The sequence below is a fragment of the Larus michahellis genome, chromosome Z (assembly GCF_964199755.1).
Source record: "Larus michahellis chromosome Z, bLarMic1.1, whole genome shotgun sequence".
NCBI classification, from domain to species: domain Eukaryota; kingdom Metazoa; phylum Chordata; class Aves; order Charadriiformes; family Laridae; genus Larus; species Larus michahellis.
Window position 1 is genome coordinate 40,815,360 of NC_133930.1, and position 13,002 is coordinate 40,828,361.

Genomic DNA, 13,002 nt, shown 5'->3' on the forward strand with positions numbered 1-13,002 from the left:
AGGTTCCCAAAGGCCTGTTGTATCAATATTAAATTTTGGAGTAGCAACTGGTTAAAACTCCTTGACAATCTCAATTAAAGATTACAGAAGAATATATTAATGTATCATTTGTATCTAGATTTCTCTCTAGAAATCTATCTAGATTTCTATCTATCTGTCTATATTATGTGCTACAAGTATTGTACATAAAATATCTGAACTGGCTGATATTTGGAAATCAGTGACGTAAAATTCAGTGGTGGTTGTAGGTAGATTCTTTATAGTGCTTTATACTTCCAGTACCTACAGTTTAAGCCAAAATTATATTTTAAGTGACACACCTTAAACTACTTATTTGGAAGCGTGTCTTTGCAGTAGACTTAGCTGCCTCATTTATTTCTCAGATACATTTGAATCATCTTACGGTGGGAGCTGAAAGTGCAATCTGATTATAAATCTTCAATATTTTGTACTAATTGTTAATTAATTAATATGGAATTTTAAGTCTTTTTAAATCTATAGAGGTTTCATTGATTTAACAGTTGTATGTAATTTCCTAATTGACTTCTGCATTTCGATAGGTACACTATTTTAATGAAATGTTTGGGGTGTGGGAACCTTTGCTTGAGCCACTAGAAGTTGAGAAGACTGATTTATTCAAACCATGGATTCTTGAAATCAAGGTACCTTTTCCAAAGCTGAACTCAAATCTTCCATTTCAATACCTTTGAAAAAACAAATGCTCTGCAGCTTTTATTGCTGAGACTAAGCTCACAATTCTGTTCCTTCTTGTTGGTTACTGACTTTTTTTCGCGATTAGTGGATGAAACCAGCTCTTGCACAAGTGAAGATTCAGACTTACAGATCTTTTAACTAATATTGTATTTAAGATGACAAGAAGATTTCATTCCAGTTACACTAGATAATCATAATGGCTTTATATCAGTTTCACTAAGTGACGTCATATGATACATTCAGTAATTTTGGGAAGATTGAAGACCACTCATTCCACAGTAGCAGAAATACATTGGAAAAACTGGTATCTGTTATTGACTAGCACAAAGTGCAGTATGGGAATAGTTCTCCTGCCACTTGAGTTCCATCTTTCACAAGGAAATAGTCTAGATTCTGGTCTCAAAGTAGATAAGCGTTCTTGGAAAAGGAGGTGCTTTTTTTTTTTCCCTCCTCTCCTTCTGTCTTAACTTTTATTGCATTTTTTAAGGTATGACACCTAATGTAGGAGAAAGGTAGAATATAGTGAGTCAACCTCATGTCTTCTTGCCTGCATTTGAAATACAACGTTTGGAAATACATGATTTCTAGGAATGCTGAAGGCCAGGAAGACGCTTTTCACGTGACGCTTATTTTTTTCATTCAAACAAATGAAAACATAGAAAATAAGTATTTGGTTTGGAAACATGTAAAGAATAAGTTTGGGGTTACTGTTGTAAGAATAGGAAGTCGTTTATGTATAATAGTTTTTACACAATGTTATTAGGTATGTTAAGATGAATGTTTTCACACAGCATTTATTGGATATGTTAGTAGTTTGTATATAAGTGTGTGGTCTTTATTTTTGAATAATCATAAATTTAGCTACAGTTATTGGAATTTTATTGACTTCTGAAATGTGTCTTTTGCCCCTTGCATTCTTTTGTTTTTATTTGAGAACAAAAATATGAGCTAAAAAAGGAGAACCATGGCAGGACATAGAAGTGAGAAAGGGAGAGAAAAAGAGTCTTGAGGTGAAACTTCCTTCTACAGAAGGAGTGGTCCGATAAGAATTCTTTAAAAATCTCCTTTCAGATGAAGAAGAAGGCTAAAAAAGCATTGGTTGAATCAGATGCGGAAGAAGAAAACTACAAAGTTCCAGAATATAAAACTGTAATAAATGTTTCCTCAAAAGATCAACTGAACATTACACTCTCCAAATGTGGGCTACAAATGTTGAGTAACTTGGGCACGGTAAGAAAGATCACTTAACTATGCAGTGTCAGAATTGTTAAATGAATGTCTGCGCAGATTGTCTTGATGAAGTCTTACTCAGTATATTTGTGGTTTGTATCTATTCTTTCTTTTCTAGGCATTTGCTGAAGCAGCTAGTCAAACTTCAGACATCTTCAAAAAAGACCGAGCACCATTTGTAATAATAAATTCTTTAGGACTTCCTATCACTGTCTCACCTAGTGATTCCTTTAGTGTCCTTAATGTTGAATTTGGAGCAAAAATATTTCATTTAAGAGATGGAGAGAATTTAAATATGGAATTTGTCAGAACTAAAAATGAGAGTGACCAGTTCACAGCAATGACAACTCTGAGTAGCAAGAGGTTTTACGTTCAGATCTGTAAGTTCCAAAGTTCATATATATTCCGTGTTTTGCAAATACTTCATGATGCATAATACTGCATCTTGTACAGGTCAATACGTATTGGGGGACTACATAACATGAAAGGAGTGGTTTTTTTGATTCTAGATGCGTAGATTTTCTACTACGATAAATTATTCGGTAACTAATCTTTATTTCATAATTTTACTGCAATCAGATGTTTTTGTTTGTATGCACACGTTAATGCAGAATTCATCTGCCCAAAATAATTTTTTTTGTAGAATTCTGAGGCTTGTATATACATGTGTTCATAGGAGAAGTTACTCTTAAGGGTGATGTTTTTAAGAAAGGATTGTTTTAAATAATTTCAAGTAAAACACAGTTAAAGCTAAAAGTAAATTTAGCTATTTTTAATAGTGTGTGTGTGTCAAGAATTTAAGTTGATTTATTGTAATAACTGAAAGTTTTTCAAAACTAGTTTTCTAATTGGTCTTGACCATATGATTTATTAGTTGAATTGTTTTCTCAATTTGTATGAGCTGTACCTTGTTAATAAGCCATTCCTTCTTGTAAATGTTTCTCTATAGGCACTAATTTTTTTTTGCAATGGCAAAACCCACTTATCTGTTTGACGGATGGACGCATTTATTCTTCCTATGGTGAAAAAAGAATCTTTGCTGTTTGTCAAATAACAGCTCAAGATTGGCATATTAAAAGTGGTGATTGTACTTTTTTATCTGCTTTAAATTTTTTTGAATAGATGGAATGATACAGAAAATTCTATTGAGTGCACATTTCTGTCTTTCAAATGTATCTTTTTACTCCCTTTGAGTCTTTCATTTCTCATGTTGTAAATTCTAGGTCCACATAATCATTCCACTGTGGAAAAGATTCCATTGACAAAAGTGGGTCGATGTATTTACAGAGTGAGACATGAGGAATCAGGTGTTGAAAGATCCATTGTCTGCCAAATTGACACAGTTGAAGGAAGCAAGATGATAACTATACGTTCTCCTATTCAGGTTATTGTATTTCCATACATTATAATTTCATTATTTTAATTTTTTAACGAATGAAAATTATCTAGTAGTCTTTAAATAAACATTTAAAAAATATATTTTAAAAATGTTAACATATAACTTTGTTGTTGATAAAGGTTGTTTAGAAGAGATTTTCAAGAATAAAAAGCTTTTTCAAAGTGACAAATACAGGGAGTGGGCGTGGAAATGGGCCAGATTTTAGAACAGGATAATTAATCAGTAATGTTTTCTAATACTAGCTCTAATTTCAGTCTTGTTGAACTGTTTGCTTTGTGATCAAACCTCTCTTAACCTTACCCTGGTTCTGCAAGGTTATCCTTCTATCAGATTATTTCTTTTTCTGCATGATACATGAATTTCAAATTTAGTACCAAGTCAGCTGAAGAGTGAGCCCTTTGAGCATATATCTTTTTTGATTGAATAGTATTTTTGATGAACATTATATAGTTTACACATGCAGGGATGGTCCATATATTAGTGTTACGTAGTGATGGTGTCCCTGTTACGTTTCACTTCCTGCTTTTGTCCAGAGTGGTTTATGGCTTGGTTAATGACGAAATTTACTGTTTTGTTCTTTCCTAATATAAATTAATATTTTTTTCCAGAGCTAATAATGCCATTATATTAACCCTGAATTAAAAAAAATAATGTTTGCCAAGAACAAGAGACCTATATACTCCCCAAACTATAATGGGTGTTGGTGGTTTAACCTTAAATAAGTATTTGACTTCGCTTGTGTTTTCTGCCATATGGATTTTGATCCACATACACATGTATTTGTTACATTTTTAGGAAAAAGTTCTTTGGAAAGTTATTACATAGTTCAGATTTACTTGTGTTCGGTTTTACAGGGCTTTATGTTTCTCCTTGAAAATAATTTTACAGCTATTGTATTAATTTAATAATTAAAACAGGGCATTAAAATGCACAACCAAATCATTTAAGGAGATTTGCTGGTATTAGAGACAGTTCTTTTGGAATACCTGACTTTGAATGGTAAATGGGTAAGATGAACAGTGAGAGAGTTCTTATTCTGTGTTCTATTATGCTCAAAACACTTTCCATTTTTTTCTAATGTATGTTGCTGGATTTTTATTTCACATAGATAAGGAATCATTTTTCAATCCCGCTAAATATTTTTGAGGAAGGAAGATGTTTAGGGGCTGCTTCACCAGAAAATGAATTCAACATACCATTGTCCTCTTACAGGTAATTTACTGCTTTGTTCTTTTAACATGGAATATGTTTATACATTTTTGATTATTGTATCCATACAATAATGCCAAAAAAAATATTTTTCCCTTTGCTACCTGATACTCTAACTAACATTACTATCATTGTATATGTACTGTCATTGTTGGGTAGGATCTTCTCAGAGCATCTAGTCCAAGTTAAACAGAATACTATTTAATTCTTGAATTGGAAGTCTTTTGAAATCCATTTTACCGAAACACTTAAATTAGCTAAGTTACTTCAAGAATCCAAGTCCAGGTGCTTCTGGAACACAGTGATTGTTATCCACACAGTACAGACCTTTTTTTCTTGGTGGAGTGATGTCTAGTGATGTATTACATCATTCTTTTGATTTTTGTGATTTTGAAGTAAAAAATTGAAACAAATACACTTAAACTCTATCACAAATGTAGAAAAAGACTTGTCAACCTTAGAAAGACTTGACTTCCAGCATAGATGTGCTATTAGCACCTTCAAGCTAATACCCACTTAAAACTGCAGTGAGTTTGTGTGTACAATTTAGCTGAACTGTCACGAGGTTTTAGGCGGATAAGTTTGCTTTGATTGTTTTTTTTCAGATTATGAGACTTTTTCCTTCTGTTTTCCCCCAAACGCTCTCCCATTTTTTTCTAAGGTGACAGATGTGTATCTTTTTCATTGAGTGAGTTACAGTGACATTCTGATCCGTTGCACAGATATATGTGTGAGTTCTACTAGGCAGTCAGGAAATGTTTACTAACAAAAATCTTCAGTCAAGGAGCACCCGATTGGATTCACACTGTTGCCTTACAAAAGCCATGTGTGTAAATAATCCATAAACTTGATGCTTTATTTGACTGGAAAGAAGGGCACTTTCTGCAGATCTGTCATAGGAGTGAATTGTTTATCCAGGCCTTTTGCTTGTAACAGGAATATAGCAGCGCTTGTAAGGAAATACAGTAGCCTCTTCACAAGAATCTCCAACGCTCCCTTCTTTGCAAGGGAAGTATGTGGAGTTATGGAACAAAAAGCCCTAACTGGTACAATTCCACGAACTTCTCGGGCCTACACCACCTTTTGTTTCCTCTTTATGCAACATAAGGGCAGACAATGAATTATTGTCAGAAATCTTCCAAAATACAAATAATACTAGAATGTTAGTGTTTCATAGTAGTTTTCCATAACTGAAAAATTCAATCTTATATTGAGTGTTTAAAAAACATTTTCATTTACAGATCCGTACTGAGTTTGCAACCGCTAGCCAATGAAAGTGGAGTGGATGGTGAATATGATATGTGTGAAGGGATTACATTTGATGAAATTCTGAAAAATGTTGACAGTTTATTACAAAGGAAATGCCAGTCTGTGAGGTCAACTAACCACTCACTCATCATCAATATTGTTCCTGTAAAAGACACAGTGACATCTTCATCATGTGCAGAAGATCAGTGGGATTTTCCATATGTTGTTCATTTATGGCCTTCTGTTCTTCTCCGCAATCTTCTTCCTTATCACATAACTTACTCTGTAGAGGTAATTCTTTAAGTTTTTTGTGATGTTTCACACCTATGATGTGAAAGCTGACCAGCTGGTTCGAATATGTTTATGAATGGATATTAAAAGAAAGGGCTTCTGTTAGAGTATTTGTGAAGGAAGTTTACGGATCTTATAAGGGCAAGCCTGTATCTACAGAAATGAAATAGTACCAGAATGTGAAAAGTGGTGGTATTAATCATTAGTAATAAGGCATACTTCAGATATATATGCAAAGTAAAATTGACACTGTACAAGTTTAGTCCTGTGAGAGAGTCCCTTTCAGTTGCTCAAGTGTAGCTTAAGCGTAATTAAACAGTGTAGTTGTTCCTGTGAATTATGGCTGCCTCATGTGACATAAGTGGGTCAGCCTAAAGTAGCATTTTATGTGCTGTCACTGACTTCTGGCAGTAGCATGCTTTTAATGAATTCTCACAGGCCTGCCTTTTTTCCAGGTTTTGGCTTGAATTGCAGCCTAGTGCCAGACTATTCTCTTCAGATAAAATTAAATGATTAGATGCGCTTTGACTGTTAATAGGCATTCATTTCTGGGCCAGATGAGAGCCCATCTCAGGTAAAACACCTAAAACATGTACAGTGTGGACGTTGGTTTCTCAGCACTAAATGTTTCATTCTGTGGATCTGCTATGGTTTTGTCCCACTGCTTACTAATGTAGACTTAGGATACTAGAAATATAGATGGGAGACACGGAAACATTTTTTTTCAGATGGTCTTAATATTTAGTATTTCAACTCACATAGTAGAATTTAATCATAAAATTTTGTCGCAAATGCACAGTTACTAGAGCTAGAAACTGTGGCCTCTACCAAATGTATGGAAGTAACAGACTCTTTGCTGTATGCCTCTTACAAATTTACATTTAGTGAAAAAAATACTGAGTTGAGGAAATCTGTTATTTAAGCATGTTTATGTATTTGAATTTGATGACAGATTTTTTTTGGGTGTTAAATATCAATGACCTATCGATGATAGGTTTTTTTTCTATAAAATGTTGTATTAAAGTAGATGTTTAAGAATGTAACACAGTTAAGTAGCATGATAAGTATTTTGAAATTTTTCCTAAATAACTTGCATCTTAATTTTCAAAGCTAGCGAGAAAATAAAAGTTCATGTGAATTTTGAGTGTGACTCATGTAAATATACACTGTTTGGTGTTTTTTTTTTAAAGGGAAATGGGAACAAATATGACACCCTACAAGAGGGATGTTCAGCCCAGATTCATAATGCAGTCTTGGATCAAACAAAACTAGATTTACAGTTACTTAACTATCTTGATCAAAATTGGAAAAGTGAGTACCATATAAAAAGCAATCTACCAGAAATCAGCTTTACGACATTTTACTGCATCACAGAGTTGGATAAGACCGAACTGGATATTGCTGTTCACGTGACCTACACAACTGGGCAGATGGTTATAGCAATTCACAGTCCGTACTGGATGGTAAATAAAACTGGGCGAATGTTGCAGTACAAAGCTGATGGTATTCACCGCAAGCATCCTCCAGATTACAAAAAGCCGCTCCTTTTTTCTTTCCAGCCCAAAAACTTCTTCCAAAATAATAAGGTATTACATTTTGTAAAACCTGACAGCTCTGTACTCCCTTATGTTGTTGTATGAAAGCATTTTTACACTTTAAAAGTTATTTACACTATGCTATGATCTATAAAGGGCACAAAACCTACAATTTCTGTCTAAAGACAGAATATTTTAATTAAGTGTAGTGTCAGATATGTGTGAGATGGGAAATTTACATTATCAAAGGTATTGTTAAGAAAGAGATTCTCATCTGTGAGAGAAATAGACTTCACTGAGAAGTGTTTCCTAAATAAAAGAATTTCCTTTATTCCATTTAAACTGCATCAATAAAGGTCTTTATTCTAAATTAGACGTAGAAGTTGTGTAAGAAATATAAAGCTGAGGTAGTTTAAAAACGAACGCTCTTGAAAAATGAGTGTTTGCAGTGGTGGTTGGTGGATTGGGTCTGAGTTGGTAGTAAGCTACCATTAAGATGCAGTTTACCATTTGAGTCCGCTACCTGAGTTTTTTAATGATGAATGTTACTGACAGATGAATGATCCGAGAGAGATTACAAGCCTGTGTTGATGTGTCTTTGAGATTTTAATTGTGGTAAGTTTTGGAAATGGTCCTTATTTGATTGTTTCCTCTGAAGTATCTTAGACTTATAATGCTTGTTCCACATAGCTATAACTACGGGTGGTAGAAAATACCTTTGTGAGACGATACTGGCAAATGTTGTATCTTGACTTTTTAATAGAAACAGCAGTATTTCCAGTGTGCACTCATGTTTATATATATGCATACTTTATATATGATTTTAAGTGTTGTCAGTGTCTGTAAACCGAAAATTAATTCAGGGTGTTTCTTCATAGGTGCAACTTATGGTAACTGACAGTGAGCTGTCTGATCAGTTTTCACTGGACACAGTTGGAAGTCATGGTTCTGTGAAATGCAAGAGTCATAAAAAGGAGTATCAAGTGAGTTAAATTTATCTTTAAAATTCATTACTTTCAGATAATATAAATGAGGTAAGAAAGGAACAGCATACTTCTAACAATGTCTTTCTATTCGCAGGTCGGTGTCACCATAAACATCAGCAGTTTTAATATTACCAGAATTGTAACTTTCACTCCATTTTTTATGATCTCAAATAGAAGCAAATACACTTTGGAAGTAGCTGAAGAAGGCAAGGAAAAGTGGATTCCTATTGTTTTGCAACAGGTAAACTTATCAAGGAAGATATTCTGAGTTGTTTCTCTAAGGAGAAAAAAAAAAAAATTCATTGTCTTGAATACTCACCGATGGAAATTGAACCATGCGTAGTATTCAAGGACAATGTCTGAATATATCATGCTACTTCAGTAAGTTATCTGTGTCCTGTTACCTTTTCACAGTGTTGCTTTAGGATGTATTGTAAAGCTGGTTTACTTTGTAATCGGAACGTTTTCTCTTACCTGTATCATAAATAGTATGAGAAAAAGACCTGTACTGTTACTATATTATCTCTCTGTGCGGTGGCACTGAAACTTCTGTTCAGTTTTTGCAGTGGTATCTGATAGAGTGCTTTGGCTGACTGGGTACATGTCATGCTACTTTCATATAGGAAAGAAATCCCTCATGTGGATCAGTTCAGACAGCTCCAAACGGTTTTTCTGGGACTAGTCTTGCTGCTGTTTTTTAGTGCTTAATGCATTGTTTCTACAGAGGGATCACTGGCCCCCAGGCCAAGCAGTGTTGAAATGGTCTTTGGGCTTTTGTGTATGCTGCAGAGGTCCAGACAGTTGCAGACTGGATGTGCAGCTTGGCTGTTTGCACTGCTGTATCCCATAAGTACATTTTGTATGTGTTTTGAGGCCATCATGCGTTCCTTCAGGACATGTAGGAAAAGCAGTGCCTGTTTGGGGTAGTGTTGGAGGTCTATGAAAACTGCAAGTGATCCATACTGCCTTCTGGGAAGAGTGAAATCTCCCTCCTCCCCTTCCAATGAGTTGAAGAGAGCATATCACAAAACACAGACAGAGTTTAGCCTAACAAATAATGTGGGTGGAGGCCCTGTTGCTTTTCTTTAGCATTGTAGCTACTCCAAATAGTTACCAAAAATGCAAACTAAAATACCAAAACTGAAAGAATACTTTAAATCAGATTGCTTCTTGTTGTAGTTCTGTTGTGATTTTTAAGTGTACACAATGATGTTAGATCTGTGTTTAAGACAGCTCAGCTTCCCATAATGTTTATTGTTATTTTCAAAAAAGTTTCTTTGCTTTTACTCAAGAATAGGTTGTTTGCTGTAAGCCTACACATCTGTTCTGTTTCCTAATACTCTTACGTTCCTCTGATCCACACTTTTGTTTGACTCCACATAGTTTTGGGTTCTTTACGTGCATGATTCCTCATCTAGTTTGTTGATAGAGTTCTGAAATGACAAAGGTTCATGTGCAGTGGCATGGGCCACTTCATATCTAACTTCTTACTCAGGGAAAACATAGTCAGATTTTATTACTTCCTCATGTTTTGTGATTTATATTTGATCTAGAGTTGTTATTAGAATAAATTAAATTATCTTACAGAAACTGTTCTGCAAAAAGTATTCAAAGGTAATAGTTTTGAAAGTTCAAATACATTGCTGCATATATAATCTGTGCTTTTCCTGTGTTATCTGTTTTATTGACATGCTTACAGAATTTTCTAGCTTGTCCCACGAGTGTCATTGTTTCTCAGGTGTTTTATAATTGTATTAATTCATCTTAGTCTCCTTTCAGTTATCAAGTATCAAAGGAGGACTTTGTAGATTTTAGGATCACTCCTAATATCTTTTGAAAGATTAGATACAGCAGTTTATCAAATGGAGTAGTAGAGGCCAACAGAGGAATCTGTATCCCCTCCTAAATTATTCCAAACTTCACTCCCAAAATTGCTTACCTTTCCACATTGTGTTGATATTTTCCCTTTTGATAAGCAGTCTCTAAAAATCTGTGTTGTGACAGTTAAGTCTGCCAAGGCTGTTCATTTGTAACACAGTTGCTCAATCCAGTATGTTTCTTGTCCCTTCTAAATCTAGGTAGAGTCCAGCCATTATTGATCTTCCTTTGGGCACTCAGGTCAGGTTTCCAGGAACAAGTTTCCATCTGATCCTATTCTATTCTCTGCTACAGTTAACCTAGATTATTTTTTTTTAATTAATGCCTGTGACTTTTTCAAGTACTTCTCACTTTACTCTTTTACATTAGGTTGATCTGCAAAAACATAACAAGTTTGTTGAAATGTTAATTCATATCTCACCTTGCTCCACTCTCCTCCCATTCTATTTTTGTCACTTTAAGTTAAGCAGATCCTGCCTTCTGTTTTTCTTTTTTAGCCACTCATCTTTCTTAGTGCCAGATTGTCTGTCTTCTCAGGACAAAAAGCAATCCTTCTATAGAACGCATCTCCTCTTGGGCATGTTCCCTGTCTGGAAGGCAGTCAGTCTATCAAAAACTTGAATTACTATTTTAGAAAAATCCATTTTCCTTCAAATGTTCTAATAGAAGTTGTTGGACAGTGATTAGTCTGAAGTGGCTTGCCAAGGACAGTCCTTTGAATTAGATATAGTGCAAGACAATTGACCAACATGTATCCTTAGGGAAAGAAAAAAAGAAAGAAAACATTTCCCAGGACTGTATGTGAGACCACTGCTAAACATAAATTAAAGATCCTATTATGAAATGGGCATTGTATAAATATAGTATCTAGTGAAGCACTGAACAAGTGTGTGGCGAAACATTTGGAAACAGCATCATTTTGTGACACATTCTGTGGCTAAAGACTAATGGAAAAATTAATTTTTCAGGTCTCTATGGTTGATTCTGTAACTTCTTGTTTGGCCAGTCCTTTTTACTTATTTTGGTTTTGATTTTAAACTTTCATTTACTGTCGACTGATTATCCTTGAACTCCCTTTTAGCTCTCTTAATGCCATGTTGAGTCTTACTTGCTGTGTTTTATGCTAGTTTACAACACAATTTAAATTTCCAGTGTGGGATACATGTTGATGTAGATAACACCTTCAATCTTACCATTTAACTATATTTTTTTCCTTTGTCTTCCTGCTTCCTGTGGTGTGAGAAACAATGGGAAAGGGAACTTAGTGGCATGGTAAGTTGGTGAATTAGTCTTTCACCATTGAAGATTTAATTCTAGGATTCAGACACAATTAAATATAAACATCTAATTTCTCGACCTATGTTGGGGAAAGGTGCTCCTGAAGTTTTGGATATTGCAGATGAACAGTTTGAAATACACAAAGACTGGTCTATCTAGACAGACTTTGGCTCTTGCTGGTTGATAGTTATTATTAATCATAGCTTGTTCCTGTGTCAGGACTCTCTTAATTAGTTGGAAGCTTTTCATTAGTTGCAGTTAAAACTTTTGTCTTCCCTGCCACCTGGTCTTGTCCTTCTGGTGTGTAAATTATTGAATAGAGACTGATTGTGGAATTTTTAAACCCAGAATGGCTGTGATTTCGGTTGTGGATGTGAATGGCAGAACGTGCTCTCTGATTTAGCTGCCTAATGCTTTGTATTTTATTTACTTATGTTTTATACCCACATATATATGTGTGTGTGTATGTGTATTTTTATATAGATATATGTAAAGTATTTCAAAAGAAGAGCTAGTATGCTGATGTCCTGCATACTCAAGTTACTATGGGGTGTATTTATGTTAATACCCCTTTTTGTCCTTGATTATTTGGCAAGAGGTCTATTAATGTTTTTTGGATTTATTTTTTTTAACAAGCTTGGCTGTTTAGGTGTTGTAATGATGCTCACCTTTATACTCTGGATTCCATATACATTATCCATTTTAAATCTACTTCTTCATGTGAATATGAAGTCTTACTGTTTTCACTTGTAGCTGCTTAACTCCTCGGTTTCTTCACTGTAGTCTGGATTATTTCTTACTTTCTTTCAGTTTATTGTGTTCAGGTAAGTAATTACTTTTAGATTTTGTAATAGTTTCTGATCTAATTCACTACACTTTTGGGTAGAATTTTAATAGAAATTTCACTTTGGGCTAAAGAGAATGCCATCTAACATCTACTTTGTTTTCTCACTTATTTTAAAATACTGATTTTTTTTTTTTCCAGTGCATTCCCTTTTGGCCAGAAAATGATGCTAACAAACTGCTTGTTAGAGTTGAAAATTCTGACCTCCCCCCAAAGAAGATAAATTTTGATAAGCAAGAAAACTGTCTACTACTGCATTTGGACAACAAGGTAAATGGTTGGCTTTGGAAATTAGGTACAGCAACAAAGATGTTTCATTTCCATTCTCAAAACTTTCTGTCGTCCATACAATCAAGAATTGCAAAACCTTAGCTGGGGAAAAGATTATGT

General features: G+C 34.4%; 1 protein-coding gene across 4 annotated transcripts in view; it reads left to right on the forward strand.

Moving 5' to 3' along the window:
- VPS13A (vacuolar protein sorting 13 homolog A) overlaps positions 1-13,002 on the forward strand; it is a 106,077-nt gene that overhangs the window by 58,293 nt on the left and 34,782 nt on the right. For 2 of the 4 annotated variants that reach the window (XM_074570811.1, XM_074570814.1), the window contains exons 42-52: positions 561-662; positions 1,786-1,944; positions 2,063-2,324; positions 3,168-3,328; positions 4,452-4,555; positions 5,794-6,091; positions 7,282-7,677; positions 8,505-8,609; positions 8,707-8,852; positions 11,723-11,762; positions 12,754-12,882. In XM_074570811.1, coding sequence (XP_074426912.1) covers positions 561-662; positions 1,786-1,944; positions 2,063-2,324; positions 3,168-3,328; positions 4,452-4,555; positions 5,794-6,091; positions 7,282-7,677; positions 8,505-8,609; positions 8,707-8,852; positions 11,723-11,762; positions 12,754-12,882 — 1,902 coding nt within the window. Of the gene's footprint in view, positions 1-560; positions 663-1,785; positions 1,945-2,062; positions 2,325-3,167; positions 3,329-4,451; positions 4,556-5,793; positions 6,092-7,281; positions 7,678-8,504; positions 8,610-8,706; positions 8,854-11,722; positions 11,763-12,753; positions 12,883-13,002 lie in introns of all 4 variants that reach the window. The other 2 variants (XM_074570812.1, XM_074570815.1) reach the window with 1 other exon arrangement.